The 16,631-nt window shown below is 37.4% G+C and overlaps 1 protein-coding gene across 2 annotated transcripts in view; it reads right to left on the reverse strand.

Annotated features, from left to right (window-relative positions):
* BRD4 (bromodomain containing 4) overlaps window positions 1–16,631 on the reverse strand; it is a 193,571-nt gene that overhangs the window by 51,364 nt on the left and 125,576 nt on the right. The window contains exons 8-10 of one of the 2 annotated variants that reach the window (XM_069086941.1): window positions 3,919–4,128; window positions 2,700–2,899; window positions 1,443–1,741 (exon numbers count right to left, since the gene is read on the reverse strand). In XM_069086941.1, coding sequence (XP_068943042.1) covers window positions 1,443–1,741; window positions 2,700–2,899; window positions 3,919–4,128 — 709 coding nt within the window. The remainder of the gene's footprint in view (window positions 1–1,442; window positions 1,742–2,699; window positions 2,900–3,918; window positions 4,129–16,631) is intronic. The other variant, XM_069086942.1, reaches the window with a different exon arrangement.

Genomic DNA, 16,631 nt, shown 5'->3' on the forward strand with positions numbered 1-16,631 from the left:
AGACAGTAAGATATTTACAACAAAATGCCGAGGTTTTAACATTGAAAACTCAAACAATAACAAAGAACTCCCTTACAAAACATTTTAAAAGGTTATCAGAGCACACTGCTCCTATCTGCCTGGTAACACTTTTTGGACACAATTCACTGTGAAATCTGAGTGCAAGGAATGGGTTCTTTGGGGGAGCTTTCCTTTTTATTCCCCAGGGCTTAGCACAGTGGATGGCACATGTTGCTGAGTTGTTTTTTTAGTCTTGTCTTTAGGGAACCCATTTGGGGTTTTCTTGGCAAAGATGCTCTAGTTCATTTTATAGATGAGGAACTGAGGCAAACACAGCCCAGGGTCACACAGAGGTGTCTGAAGCCAGATTTAACTCAGGAAGATGAGCTTTCCTGACCCCAAGTCCAGTGCTTATCTATGTACTACATACCTGCCCCTAGATGGCATAGAGAAGTAACTTAGTAAATGCTTATTGAATTGACTAGTGCAATTTGGGTACAGAACATTAGAATTGCTAATTTTCTATTAGTTCTACAGTGAGGGCAACTTGCATAGGATGTAACTCCAATATCATATATTGCCCATCTACCCACAATACTCATCCTGTTGCAAGGTATTCTGCAGCACCCTTATAGGGGGAAAAAAGGATTTATCAAATTATTCAGACCAAAATGGAGCTGCAATAATGGGTTCAAATAGAAATTTAGCATATCCCAGTAAAACAGACCAAGAGAGTTATGGTCCATGTGACTGGGCTTGTTTTATAGCTGAATGACTGTCAGATGACTATTTCTTGTGGAAGACTCACCCAGAAGCGAGTCTGCTAAAAATTCTGGGTAGAAAAGAGGCATATTAAAAAAATTAAGTAAGGCTAGTCAATGAATACCGAACTGGCAGAGAATCTTACCAAAACATATAAAAGAGAGAAGTACTTATGGTCAGGATCAGAGTACAACACTAATCCCCAGGCATTTGGGGGTATGTATGGGGGTGCGTGCACCTGCAGGTGCACATACATAGGTTATCTGAATAAGTTGGAAGGGGGAAAAAAAATCACCGGGGAAGGAAACCCCAAAAGACCAAAAGATAAAAACAGACTGAGGGGGCAGCTAGATTGTGCAGTGAATCAGGAGGATCTGAGTTCAAATCCGGCCTCGGACACTTCACACACACACACACCATGTGACTTTGAGCAAGTCACTTAACCCCAACTGCCCCTCCAAAAAAAAAAAAAAACACACACACACACACACACACACAAAAAACCCAACATTAAAAAACATCATTAGGTTAACCCATAAGCTGAACTGAAAGTATTATTTTCACCAGTGAATTGTCTCTTGGCTGGAAGAGGTAATGAAATTCTTAATCAGTCTGTGACCCCATTTGTTCTACACGACTTTTACCCCAGATAAGAATAGTTGCAGGACTGGAAAAGATACCTTGAGGTTTCCTCTTTTTCCGCAAACATGAGGTGACATAGCGTTCTAGTTCTCGTAAGGTTGAAGGTTTTAATGTCTCAAAGTCAATTTCAATTTCATCTGGATTGGAGTTCTTCAGTGAGGGCTCTCGGGACTGGATGATATGGACAACCCGGCCCAGCTTCTCACCAGGAAGCTTGTTAATGTCCAAACTCAATTGTCTCTTCTCTTCATAGGACATTGGCTTACACTTGTCCTCTTCTTCTGACTCATAGGTGGGAGGGGGCTTGTTCTTCACAGGCATAGGTTCCTTCTTGCTACTTAAGAACAAAAAGATATATTATTAGAGGAAGGCAAGGAAGAGAAAAAAGCAGTAAACTTGCCTTTAATACAAGAGGACCTGATTTGAATTTGGGGTCTCACACACACACACACACACACACACACACACACACACACACACACACCCTAGCCGTGTGACCTTGGACAAGTTACTTAACCCCAACTGCCCACCAAAAAAAAATACAAGCTGGTCTTTCAAATACACCATCCAAGGAGGTTCAATCTTAAACTGTCACTATTGACTCGACATTGACAACTGTCAGGAATCTTTTGCTTGCTCACCCACTTAGTCAAGTGTACCTAACCTTTAACTTCTTTCTTGACTAAAGAGGGGAAGATACCCCACCTAACAGCTATTCAGGAGAAGCCTCTTCAAGAGATTAGGAGGGCTAATTAATGAGACAGCCACCTGACTGGTTAAGTTTGAAGACCCTGGTTTTTCTGTACCTTAACTATTATTTCTTAAAAACAATTTTCTCTGCTCTTTTATTATAAAGCCAAATAGGTATGCAAATGAAAAAATTTAACAAAAGCTTACAGAATCCTCTCAATATGTAGTTATTACAAAATCAGAGCTGGACATCTAGCTCAACCAGAACCTTTAGAAAAGGATTACCCCAACAAACCAACAAATGGTCATTCAAACTTAGGGCTTCCTATACCCAGTATCATGGAATAGCCTCTGATTCTCTCTGGATTTCAGGGTCAGAAGGTATTCATAGAGAAAGGGCAGTCAATAGTTAATGGGCTGGGGGGGGATTTTCTCCACTGTCAACCTTGGTAAGGTTGAACTGGGCCAAGAGACAACTAATAAACTGTCTAAACAAGCCAAAACTGAAGAAAGTGTCTGTAAAATCAACCACCCAGGGTGAGCAATGGCTCTCCTGGCTCAAGGCAGGTCCCTTCCTGCTTTTTCTAGTGACCCAAGTCACAGACCTGGCATTGTTGTTGCCGCTGTTATTTTTCTTTGCCTTTTTGGGAGGTGGTTCCTTTGCTTTGCCTTTCTTGTTTTCTTCCACTTCCTCTTTCTTTTTGTGCTTTTCTTTCTTCTTCTCTTTCTTGTCTTTCTCTTTTTTCTTTGGTTTGTTCTGCTGAGGCTGGGAGAGGGCAGCAAGTTGCTCATGTACTGCCTTGAGCTAAGAGACAGACAAGAGGCTTATCATAAATATGGTCCTGATATGCTCTTCTTTCTGCCCTGGTCCTGCACATAATCAGTTGGAGATAAGCCTAAAAATATAAGTGGTCATGTTTGATGTCAAGAAATAAGGAAAACAACACACACCCCGAAAGAATGAAATTAGTAAGACCAAAGGCAATAACTGAAGTTTGTGGCCTATTTAGGACCTCATTACACGGTATATAGTCAAGTGGCAAAAGTCAAAGGGGACAAAGACATTCCAAGAAGTGGGATGAGGAATAGTATAAGTCCAGTAGTCACTACATTCCCCTCAAGAGGATGGGGCTTTGCTCTAGCAAATCCTCAAAGAGGTCTAGGGTCTGAGTTGGTTTCACTCTCCATAGAAGGACCACATAGAGAAAAATTAAGAACATATATAGATGAGTAATTAAAAGGTCGGTAAGTTTCCAATACACAGACAAAATGGTGACAGGCATGAAAATTCTTGTAAGTCTCAGCAAAGGTCTCTACACGCAGAGCACAGTAGATGCAGAGATGGTGTAGCAGGTCAGTCATAGCTTTAAAGGATTAGAAGGTATAAGGGAGCCATGGATCTTTGCTGGGGTAACATAAATGTCACAGGTAACTAGCATAAAATGCTTCCTGGTCTTCATTACACTGGAAATGCTTAGTTGTACCTCAGAGTTGTACTTTAATTCTGCATAGCTTGTGAGAAAAAGGCTCTACTAAGTGTGTGGCTAACAAGCACTTAGACCTAAATTCTAAGGACACTCCCACTGATCTTATTTTAAATAATCTTAGAAGGAGGGTCTTCTAAATTTGATCCCATGGCAGGAATCTGCAAAGTACACAAAAGATGTAGTAGATGGTAAGACAGAAAAGAAACATAATGGTTTCAGTATCATAGAATAAAGAGCTCCCTCCATTTAGAAGGAGCTCACTCTGGTCTCATCCCTACCCAGTGAATGAATCCCAGATTCACTAGCAGTCAGCATTCCTCAGTTGCAATGCCAGTACCTGCTCTTGAAGCTCTGCCAGCCGCTGAGCTCGCTCCTCCTCAGAGTCATCAGTTGAGCTGTCACTGTCCGAGGAGCTGTCGCTGCTGCTGTCACTAGATGAAGGTGGAGCCACCACCTTGGTGGGTGGTGGTGCCACAGGGGAGGACACAGCAACTACTGGCTCTTCGGGCTCATCAGGCATCTTTGCAAAGCGCATCTCAAACACATCCTGAGTAGAAGAAAAATAGTTATATTAATGGGTCGGGCTTACAATTTCAAGGGCAACAAACTAGGAGTACAAGTAGCTAGCTGTGATGAGCATTTGCTCTTATCAAAAGTCTCCACAGAAGAGTAAGAAGCTTATGAAATCCTCTTTTAAAATACAAGGCAAGGCTGAAGACCTGGACAAGAGGAGGATGGAGAACAGAATCACTTGAAATAGTTTTTTGAAATTCCTCACACCAAAGCAAGAATATTAAAGAAGAAATGGATTCTGGTTGTAGCCCACAGGCAATCTTTAATTTCTGTCTCATATTTCAATTGTCGACTCAATTAAACAAAATGTGCTGTTATGTTCTCTTAATTTACATAAGATTACTTACCAGCAATCTGTTTTATACCCATCTGTATCAATTAATGAAAACTAAGGAGCACATATTGAACATACCATGCAACTAAATTGCTTCTTCCCTGACATGTTCTTGTTGGAACTGCCTCAATTCCTTAAACTTTGGCCCCTATTTCCCATATTGGTGTCCCTGCATAATGGAAGCAAAGAAGAATTGTTGAAAATATCTGGTAGGAGCGAGTGGGACATACTGAAAAAGAGCACTATAGGGGGTAAGAACACCTGTGACTCTAGTTCTAGCTCTGGTGGTAGGTCAGTATAGGATCTTGGTTTAAACTCCCAGGGTCTCAGTGTATTCCTTGGTAAAATGAAGGGCTGAGTCAATCAACAAACATTTACTGCGTTTGCCAAGAACTGTGCTAGGAATGCAAAGACAAAAATCAAACAGTCCCTTCCCTCAAACAGCTTATGTTCCCTCAGGGGAGAGAACATATACACATCTAAGTATAGACAAAACAGAGTGAATGGCAGACACACAATCATCAGGTACATACTTGAACAGCCCCTCATCATTTAGTACCACCTGCTATAGCAAATACACCATTGGGAATACAGAGTCCAGGGCTAACATTTGATGATGACAACAATGGGTATATATTATAAAGTGGCAGATTTTCACTCAATATAAGGAAGCTAGTAGTTAGCAGTTCCCATGCCTACAATGTCTTCATTTAAAAAAAATTAACTTGTCATAATAATTTTACACCCTACCCCGACCCTCCACAATATACTATACTGATCACATAAGACAATATATATTCTATTAGAAGAGTGCTCTGCCTCTAGAGGGATGGTATGTTTTATTATTGGTTCTCTAGGAACATTAATAGTTTTTCCAAGTATTCATCATTCAATGTCCCCCAATTAGGGGAAGTTTTATTTACATTGTTGAAGCAACTGTGTATACATAGATTGTTTTTGTTTATTCTACTTATGTTATTTTCATTATGTTATAATTCTTCCTGAATTTTATAAGTTCCTTAAGTTCACTTCTCACTACATAATTATATTCTATTATAGCAATGCAAAATAGTTTTTATAACTATAATGGAAGAGCAATTACTTTGTTTCATTTTTTTATATACTATTTAAACAGTATTGTTTTGAGTATTTTGGTAAATGGACCTTTGTATCTTTGGATTCCTGGGGTTATTATAAGCCTAGCACTAGAACCACTGTATCAAAGGGTGCAGTAAGTTTAGTAGTTCTTATATAATTCAACATTGCTATCCACAATGAGTGATCCACTCCTCAGTTGTACCATCAGTTATTGGTGGTGCTTGTCTTTCCTCAGCTGCACCAACAGCAAAAGATCCTACTTTTTTTCTTTTCTTCTATGACAATTTGCACGGTATGATATGAAACCAGAAAGTTGTCCTAATTAGTGAGATGGAATATATTTTCAAGTAGTCATTTATAGTCTGCAATCTTTTGAAATCTGTTTATAACCCTGCCCACATATCTACAGTGAATGGCTGACAATATATATGTCTCAAGTTCATACATTATAATTTGGATATCAGCTTCTCCATTCTACCACTTCTCATCTAAATATAACTTCATCAAAATGATGCATGATAAAACTTTATGTAATCAAAATAATTTTAATGGAAAAATTTAAAATTATTTAAAATCAAGTTGCATGTCCAATTTAAGATCACGATACTAAGATGCTGATTTAAGTCTAATTTCCACCAAAATGGCTTTTCAGATTTCCCAGCAGTCCTTGTAAAAAAAGTTTTTTCTAGTCATTTGGAGTTCATAAAACACTAGGTGACTATTTTCAGTTTCTTGGTCAGTTAACTGTTTCTTTTTTATCTAAGTCTATCCTATTAATGAGTTTTCTGTTTTTATTTTTAAAACTAAAGCAGTATTAGCTTTGATGATTAATTTATAATATAAAGTCTGAAGTCTGGAAATGGTATGCTCTCTTCATTCTCATTCTTATCAGATTCTAGACATTTTACTCTTTGAAATGAATTTTATTATTGACAAATTCCATAATGTAATTTGATTGGTATAGTACTATATACATGAAATAATTTAGGTAGTATTATATTAGCATGGCCCAAAAATGTGCATTAAGTTAATCTATTACATCTTTTCTCTGTTCCTACAAAGTAATTTGTAGTTAGTTGTATTTATATAAATCAAGTGTATGTCTTTGTATATTAACCACTGCATATTTTTACTTATTTCAAAGCTAATCTTCTTTTCAATCCTTTCCTAGTTTTTGCTTGTATTGTACAAAAATGTCGAAGCATTTTATGGACTAATTTACTTTCTGACTAACTTGATAAAGCTATTAATCACTTCAGTTTTCTAGGGTTTTGTAACACTCAACTATGCCATGGTCAAACAGAGATAATTTTTTTCCTCCACTTGGTTGAAGTTTATACCTTTAATCTTGTGTCGACTTATGTTAAGGCACTCCTTAAATAACATTTACAAAGCAATTTGCTCACAATGACTCCTTGAGTACAGGCAGTAATCACCATTTCACACAAGGAATCTAGGATTAGGAGAAGTTAGTTAACAAGTATTAGAAATGGAATTTGAATCCAACTCTCCCCCAGGCTCCAAGTCTAGTGTTCTATGCTGCTTCCCTTCTGATAACTGGAATGGGATGTCTAAAAAGAGAATGGGTTTTCTGTCATTCAAGTATTCAAGCAGAGGACGAATAGTATCTATTAGATATTAATGGAAAGTTGAAAGAGAAGATTTAACTTTTACAACCCTGAAATTCTAAGAGAAAATCGTACCCAAACATCCCCTGTAAGTGGAATCTTTAGGCTTTGTATTATTCCTGTTCATTCATATAATCTAAAAAAAAAAAAAAATCACCCAACACACACCTGGAAACTGGAGAATCAATACCTGAACTGCTAACATTGCTGGGAGCTGAAGAATCCAGCTGTGCTTTGTGCTTACCTCATCCCAGCAATAACAGCTCTGCAATTGGAACCAAGCTGACTTGGTTGATATAAGAGGTAGACCATAATTCCATCTCTGAAGGGGCATTCTCAAAAATCCAGTAAATGACTCAGATAAACAGTGAAGAAAGGTTGAGAGAAAGGGGTTGATTTTCTGGTCACACTGTCATCTTAGAAGGGCATTTCCCCCATTGTAGTCTCAGGATGGGGAGCTTAAAAGTGCATAATGGCAATGGATTGGTGACATAGCAAAGGAATGGGATGGTCATACTTTTTATTGGATCAAAGACTCTCAGTTGCTCTCCTGACCAATTCGTGAAGCCTGGATCTCCCCAAATAGTGACTGAAAGCCTTCAACGATAGGAAAAACATTATCTGAAACAGTGCACTTCATTTCTAAATAGTAATTGATAGGAAGTTCTCAAAATCTGTTTCCTTGTAACGTCTACCTATTGGTCCTAGTTTTTTCCTCTGGAGCTGTGCCGAATAAGTTTAATTCTTCTTCCAAGTGAGAGCCAACCTTGAATGAAGCACAAACTCCATCACCAAAGGTCTGACCTCGATTGTTTGGTTCCTTTTCAGAATAAGTGCCTGTCAGGCCACCCAATTCAGAGAGAGAGGTCCTAGTTGCTCCCTATCCAGTCTTGTATGAAAGCATCCAGAAACAGCAATTCTTCTCAGCTTTCTTGCTTCGTTTTCTGCCTGAAATTTTTTTTAAGGAAGCAAAAACAATTCATATAAAACTCCAAATGGGTAATAACATTCAGGTGTATTCAGAAAGAGTATGTATAAGAATAAGAAAGAATAATAAAGTAGGGGGCAGTCAAACAGTGTTGATTACTAATCAGAAAAGAAGCATGCAAGAGGTACAATGAAAATTAACAACTCCAAATATAGTTTATACTTATAGGCCTTGAAAAAGATTCTGTCATTACAAGAGCATCTATCTATCTGAGAATTCCAGCAAAGTCAACTCTGTTCTGGAAAGAACAAATAATTTTTGTTGGTTTATTCTCCAAGCCTATGAAAGGCAGATAACAAGCAGCGGTATATTATACAGCTGAAAAGGCCAATAACTAACTGGCTGCAGTTAGTCAAGACTACTTAAGACTTTTAGAAAATCAAATGAAGTATTTTTATTTCTACTGGCCTGGTGAGCATGCCCCACTAGAAGTGCTGCCAGTTGCAGAGATGATAAGGGCTAACAAGACTCTGATGTGGGTAAGATGGAAAGTATGTTTGAGGAAGAGCTGACAGTTTCACTTGATAACATCAGTGAGTTCTGCCACAATTAGCACTGGAAGAGACAAAGAATAATGGGAATATGAATGCTGAGCCAAAGCAATTACATGTATTATAAGTAAAGGTCATTTCCAGGCAAATTTTTCCAATCCAATCATGAATCTGTACAATACAATTATGTATACTTCTATTCCTTTCTCTTTCTCCAAAAACAATCAACAAACACCAAGCACTATTATGTGCCCAACAATGGGGATACAAAGACAAATATTAAATAGTTTCTGCCTTCAAGGTGTTCACACTTTCAAGAAGAACAATATGTACAGAAATAAGTCTCTACCATACTGGGTAGAATCTTTGTGAAAAACCTACTGTTTTTCATATATGTTAAGAGTCATGTAAGTTGTGGGCGGCTAAGTGGCGCAGTGAATAGAGCACTGGCCCTGGAGTCAGGAGGACCTGAGTTCAAATCCGACCTCAGACACTTAACACAAAAACTAGCCTTGTGACCTTGGGCAAGTCACTTAACCCCAATTGCCCTCCAAAAAAAGAGAGTCATATAAGTTAAGCAGATCTACATCAGAGGGAATACCTATATTGATCAAATCACAGATCCATTGGTATACAAGTAACTAACACATGCGGTCCTTTGTGAGAGCAAGTTTTAATGAAATCTTAAGAAAGACTGAGTATGGAGTACAAATTCTGGCAAATCTAAAAGGACTTCTGACCAAAATGGGATCAGACTGGCCAAGTCTTACATGTCCACCTTCTAGGAAAACCCTTGAGTTTATAACAGACTGAACAATGACCAAGAAATCCAACAAAAAACTACAATAAGTAACTTTTTCTACCACAGAACAACCTAAGAAGTCAGAGAGAAGCCCAAGAGCAATAGGAAAGAAAAGCTATTAGCAAAGTTTTATGTTCAAGAGCAGAACTCAGAAGTTCCAGATAATGGTGAAAACAGTAGCCAGACCAGGACAATACAAGCCAGGAGCTCTGAAATCTCTAACATTCTGTCATAAGATAACTGAGAGGATCTAAAGATCCAGGGGGGGCCTACCCCTAGGAAGAAGAGGTCAGCACAGGAACCTAGCAGACCCCCTGCAGAGTTAAGCTGAGCAGTCTACACAGAAGCACAGCAGGCAGTAGAGATGAGGCCTGGCATGAGGCTCCAATTCAGCAACTAACACTGGAGAAATCAGTAAACAAAGAAAACACTCATATAAAAAATTATAGCAAATCTAGAGAACTCTTGAAAAAAAAAGGATCACGTAATCCTCCAATAGATATCAACTAGGGCGTGTAGTGGATAGAGCATCAGGACTAGAATCAGGAAGACCTGTGTTCAAATTTGACCTCAGACACTTATATACTAGCTGTGTGACCCAGGATAAATTATTTAATCCTATTTAGCTCAGTTTTCTCATCTGTAAAATGAGCTGGAGAAGGAAATAGTAAATCACTCCAGTGTCTTTGGGAAGAAAACCCCAAATGAGGTCCCAAAGAGCTGGACATGACTGAAATGACTGAACAAGAACAATAATACCTTCCAACAACTAGAAGGAGGCTAAACAGAAAAACAACAACTGGATTTTCCATGAGGACTAACTACATGAATACCTAGACCAAAGCAGCAGATCTGGAAAAGAGGTCAAGGAGAGAATTTTTTTTTTTGAGGGAAGGCAAGGCAGTTGGTGTTAAGTGACTTGCCCAAGGTCACACAGTCAGTGTGACAAGTATCTGAGACCATATTTGAACTCAGGTCCTCCTGACTCCAGGGCCGGTGCTCTATTCACTCTATTCACCTAGCTGTCCTGAGAATTTTTTTTAAGGGGGAAAGGGAGGAAAGAGTGAGGGGATGTCTGGACACTATTTTCAGGAGACCATAAATGAAAGCTGCTTAGAAGCATTAGAACAAGACAGCAAGGATAGGATCACATTGTGAAAGGAACCTCAAAAGCAAAAGTCCCTGGGATATCAGACAAAATCCAAAGCTCCCACAAAGAGAAAGTATTGAAGAGGAGGAGAAAGAGGGAAGAATGAAGCAGAAAAGAAAAAAGAGAAATTCAAATACCCAAAACAAACAAAAAAAACCCCACCTAAAGTTAGGACCACACAAGAACTAATAGTATCAACTTTAAATGAGAGGAAATATTGGAAGACGATATCCCAATAGACTGAAGACAGAGACTTACAACCAAGAATAACATCCTGAAAAACTGAGTATAATCTTATATGGGAGGGATGAGTCTTTAAAGGAATTTTCAAGTAATTCTAATGAAAAGATTAAAACTGAGAAAAAACTAGGAAATATAAAAGTCTGGAGAAATCTAAAAAGGAAAATTTATTTGAGCAATTAGAAGGTGCTAAATGTTAATATAGTACTAACATCTGACGCAAGGACAAGAAATAAGTGTTCCTCCAAAACTTTAATGTATTCAAAGGGCTTTCAGGGAATTATATTTTTGAAAAACAGGTCATATGGGGGCAGATTGGTTCTGTTCTGAAGGCCGAAAGGATTATATAAGTAGAGAAAAGGAGGAAAAAGGGAGCAAAACTCCCTGCTTTTCAAAATTTGTGTGAGAAAAATATACAAAGATGGAAGGTAGGTATCAGATGAATTTCACTTTAATACAGACTGGTCAAAAGTAGGCTGAAAACACACACACACACACACACACACACTCACACACAGATACACACACACAGTGTAACACTGCAGAGGGAACAGACATAAGCAAAACAGAATTCCTGTTTCCGACAAGGGACAAAAAAACAAAGATCCTGACTGTAAGGGAGTACTTCTTAGATTGTTTCTTAGACAATTAAGGAATAACTGATCAAATTATGGAATACGAAATGTAATAAAAGTATTATTACATTATGTGGAATGAAGATATTTTAAAGAGAATCCAGGAAAGTATGAATTGATGCAAAGTCAAGTGAGTAGTAGAACATGGGTAAGAATTTGTAAAAGGATAGCAACATTATAAAGAAAAATAACTTTCGGGGCAGCCAGGTGGCGCAGTAAGAGTGCCGGCCCCAGCGTCGGGAGACCTGGGATCGGTTCTGGCCTCAGATACTTAACACCCACATAAAAAATAACTGGCCGTGTAACCTTGAGCAAGTTACTTACCCCCGACTGCTAAAAAAAAAAGAAAAGAAAAGAAAAATAACTTTCTTTAGAAAACAAAGTAAAATGAAAACTGCAGAAAGCTAATCAATGCAATGACCAAAGATGTCTCCAGAAAACCTATCATAAAACATATTACTCACCTCCTGACAAAGAGGAAATGGACACAAGGTGCAGAAAGAGATATAACACTCTTAGATATGGTGACAGTGTGGATTTTTTTTTGCTTGATTATGCTATCTGTAACAAAAGGATTCTTTTTTTTAAATGGGAGAGAATATTGATACTCAAAAAGGTGGTGGTGTTGTACTTTCAATCTTTCTGAAATTGCATAGAGAATAAATAGAAGGAAGCATGGAAAAGCATGATAGTTTTGAAAGCAAAGCGTGATTTTTCTTTTATGATTAAAAACAAATAGTATGAAATTGAGATTCATAGTGTCATAAAGAATTCTCATTCTGTTGTCTGCTGTATAAATAGTTTGGAATAATAAAGCACATTAAAAAAAGGTTCCAAATGTACATCCACATTGTTGAAATGTATGGATATCACTGGAGAAACAACTTTAGAGATGTTGCCCATTAGATTTTATTCTACCAGGTGACAATTGTTTTTGGTCATACCAACACTCAATGATCATCTACTAAAAATAGGTTGTGATCTCCATTAGTGAAGGGAGTTCCCATTCCAAAAGATCATGGGTTCTTGCCACTTATCCTTAATATTGCGAACTTGCCAGCTAATAGTAATAATGAAAGTAACAATAAATAATAATATTGATGAGGATGATAATACCTAGGAGTGATATGGGACTTTAAAATTTATCCTAACAACATGTGCCACCATTATGCCTCTTAGTATAAGCTAAGAACATATATTTTGCAGCAGTTGTATGCAGTTAAATCTCATTAAGTAGAGTTAAATTCCTGGATTGTTCAGAGTAAACTGTTAATGTATTCAAATGTCTTCAACCTTGTACTTGTGAACTTGACTTTAGTTTAAGATTTTATATTTACTTTAATAAATTTCATTATCTTAGATTTAACTCATGATATAGTCTGCTGGATGCAGACATTCTAATTCAACATATCAACTGTTCACAGCTTTTTTGCTCTGAAGATTTGATAAACATGCTACTGATAACTTTTTTCAAGTTACTGATAAAAATGGTGAAAAGCAAAAGATTAAGAACAGATTCCCCAGAGTAATACAGAGGCCTAATTTCTCAAACCTACAGGGAACTAAGCCAATAAAAAAATAAGAGCTATTCTCCAATTGATAAATGGTCAATGGATATGAAGAGGCAGTTGCCAGAAGAATAAATCAACACTATCAATATTCACATGAAAAAATACTACAATTTGCTACTGAATAAAGAAATGCAAATTAAAACAACTCTGGAAAAAAAGGGATACTAACAGACTATTGGTGGAGGTGTAAATTGGCCCATCCATTCCAGAAAACAATTTGGAACTGTGCCTAAAAGGCTATGAAACTGTGGATAATACCCTTTGGTTCAGTAATATTACTATTAGTAAGTATCCCAGAGACAAAAGGAAAAGGATATATATATATATATATGTATATGTATATATATACATATATGTGTGTGTGTGTGTGTATATATATATATCATCTCAAAAATATTGATAGCAGCTCTTTATGTGGCAGCAATGAATTTGGGAATGGCTGAAAAAGTTGTGGCATGTGATTGTGATGGAATACTATTGTTCTGTAAGAAATGATGAGCAGGATGGCTTCAGAAAAACCTGGGAAAACTTATATAACTGATGCAAAGTGAAATGAACAGAATCAGCAGAACAGTATTCATAGTAACAGCAAAGTTAGTAATGACAAACTGTTAAAGATTTAGCTACTCTAATCAAGACAATGATCCAAGACAATTTCAAAGGACTCTAGAGGAAAATGCTATCCACCTCCAGAAAGAGAACTGATGAATTCTTGAGTGCAGAATGAAGCATACTCTTTTCACTTTATTTTGCAATTTGACTAATATGGAAATGTTTTGGATGACGTCACATGTATCATACTGCTTGCCTTTATCAATTAGAGGGGGAAGGACTAGAAGAAGGAAGATAATTTGGAACTCAAGATAAATCTAGGTATATTCTCCACATAGAATTCCACTGATCTATTTAACAACCCTATCTGGGGGGAGGGAGGGAGGACATGAAGGTAGTCAAGGATGACCAGTTCTTGATTAATCATGCTGGTTTCTTGTGATGAGTTTCCTTTTCTAGACATTCCATTATAGAATTTTGCCAAGAAGTCATCAAGCTCCTTTCTCCTTCTTCCTATTTCAAAGATGACTGACAATAATAATCAGACATGCCAATTCCTTAAGTTCTTAGAATTCGTTTTACCTGGTCCTAGTGAACTTGAATTCATCAAAGCTGGCTAGGTACTTATATATGATTATATATGATCACTGTATATATCTTGAACTTCAACTCCCCATTAGTCATCTTTGTTGCCTTTTCAAGTCTAAAGGTCATTGTCCCTTGCAGAAAATTAAAAAATAAAAGATTCTGGTAGGTTTGTCTTTTCTGTATCTTGTATTATGATGATCTTATTTACCTTGAGTAATGGTCTCATCCCTCTGCAAAAATTCCCCAATACCCCCAAGATAACTTAAAAAAAAAAAAGTGTATATATATCACATGGATCTGTGATCAACACTTTGGCTGTTCCTTCCAGTAATGCAGATCATATAAATAAGTACTGGTTTTCAAATCACAGTATTTGGGTCTACTGCCAGATCCCCCCCATTTATAATCTGAGTGACCCCAAGGAAATCACTTTAGCTTTCTGGGTTTAGTTAAATGACAAGACAGCTGTTGTTCAGCCCCATGGCCTTGGCCTGGGTTAGCTTTCTCCACACCTGACCGCCAGATCTAGGACCCCAGGGTCAGAGGGCAGTCAACCCACTACCTTTGGAATTCCTGTTCTGACACCTCGCTATCTTGACTGTTGACTGAAATGCAAGCGAACCTATTAGTCTTCTGTAATTAGCTCAAGACCATGTGATACTACATCCTATCCAGTCAGGTCATCTTGCCACCTATTTGTCACTGCATACAGATCTTTCCTACCTTTCTATGGTCCTTTCCCAGCACTTCCAACATTCTACTTTGGACATGAATAATCAAATCAACAATACCATTGCTTCTGAAAAGGGCATCTCAAGTTTACTGTTCTATGACTCTACTCACTATAATTCTAACTCCTCAGAAGAAAATTCCCTTTGCCGTACCACTCCTCTAAATGTGTTTCTTTTCCTAGTTAAAAGGTAAGCTTGCTGAGAGAGCAGGGACTATCTCTTGTAAGTTTTATTCCCAGTACTTAGCAGAATGTCAGCCACCTAACAAATTAAACTTCAGTGAAGATGGCATTAGTATCCAAAGATCAGGAAAGGCTTCACATAGAAGATGGTATCTGTGAAGAGTTTTGAACAGAAACAAAAACACTACTCAAGCTTTTGGTGACTTCCAATTTTACAGAGTTATAAAGAAGGTTCTTTCTTCATAGCTCTGTAAAACTAGAACTCTTTATGCTTGATGCTCGGAAAAGCACTGCTGTGTTTAATAAAAGCAAAGGACCTTTTAAAGTGAAGAAATAATTTCCTGATATAAACCATCAGGTAAATTCAAATTTTTAGAACATAGTCTAATTGGGGTGGCTAGGTGGTGCAGTGAATAGAGCACCAGCCCTGGAGTCAGGAGGACCTGAGTTCAAATCCAGCCTCAGACACTTGACACAATTACTAGCCATGTGACTTTGGGCAAGTCACTTAACCCCAATTGCCCTCCAAAAAGCAAAAAAAAAAAAAAAAAAGTCTAACTGCAAACTGCTTAAAACAAATGAGACTTGATTAATATTATAGGCCCTTTTCAGAAATCTACTTAACAAAGGTCCAAGACTTGATAGATCAGATAAAACAATTTTTGTTACTTATTACTTTTGAGAGAAATTAGCGATTACAAGAGGGAGAGGTAGGGAAATAGAGCATGTCAGGCTTGAGGGACAATCATGGCAAAGGCAACATGTCCTAACATTAAAAGTCTCATGTAACAAACAGCAAGTAATCCAGCAAATGCCATTAAAATGCGAAACAAATCATTTGTATTTTGTTATCAAAATTTCCTTTATATAGAGAAATACTTTGAAATGCAGAACAAAATTTATCCCTCTCCTCGAGGACAAAACTGGACTAAGGCGGTGAACAATGATATAATGCCATAAGAGGGAGCAATGGGTCAAGAAATCAGAAAATATGGGTTCTAGAACTGCCCTGGTAGTTACATGACCGCGGACATGTAAATTCATCTCTAACAACTTAAGGCAACTCTTTTGAAAAGAGAAGTGGCAGCTTCTGGATTATCTGAAAGTAAGAGGACTTAAAGTAACTATAAAAGAAGAGCTAATAAAAACTGGACTAAAACTTTAAGTACTGTAGGCTTAAAATAAGTTATCTGCAATTTTTGCTAAGAGAAATCAGCTAAGAACTCTGTTAATTAATCAGCTACCTTAAGAAATTAAGAAACAGAAAAGCAAAGGGGGAAAGCAATTCTTTACTCCTAGGAAAAAGCAAACAAAAAAGTGGCTAAAGTCCCCTGATGCCTTTTTTTAAAGGAAGAGCTAGAGGACAGGATGGATGATACTGGTCTAAGAAAATAAAAGTTAGATATTGGTTTGTATAGAGAAATTTGGACAAATAAAGAAGAAAGATAAAACATATGATCCTTAGAGTTTTCCAAACTGTGGGGTGA

Source organism: Petaurus breviceps, unplaced genomic scaffold (genome assembly GCF_028583685.1).
Source record: "Petaurus breviceps papuanus isolate PSGF00001 unplaced genomic scaffold, PetGlider_PUasm1.0 180, whole genome shotgun sequence".
NCBI lineage: Eukaryota > Metazoa > Chordata > Mammalia > Diprotodontia > Petauridae > Petaurus > Petaurus breviceps.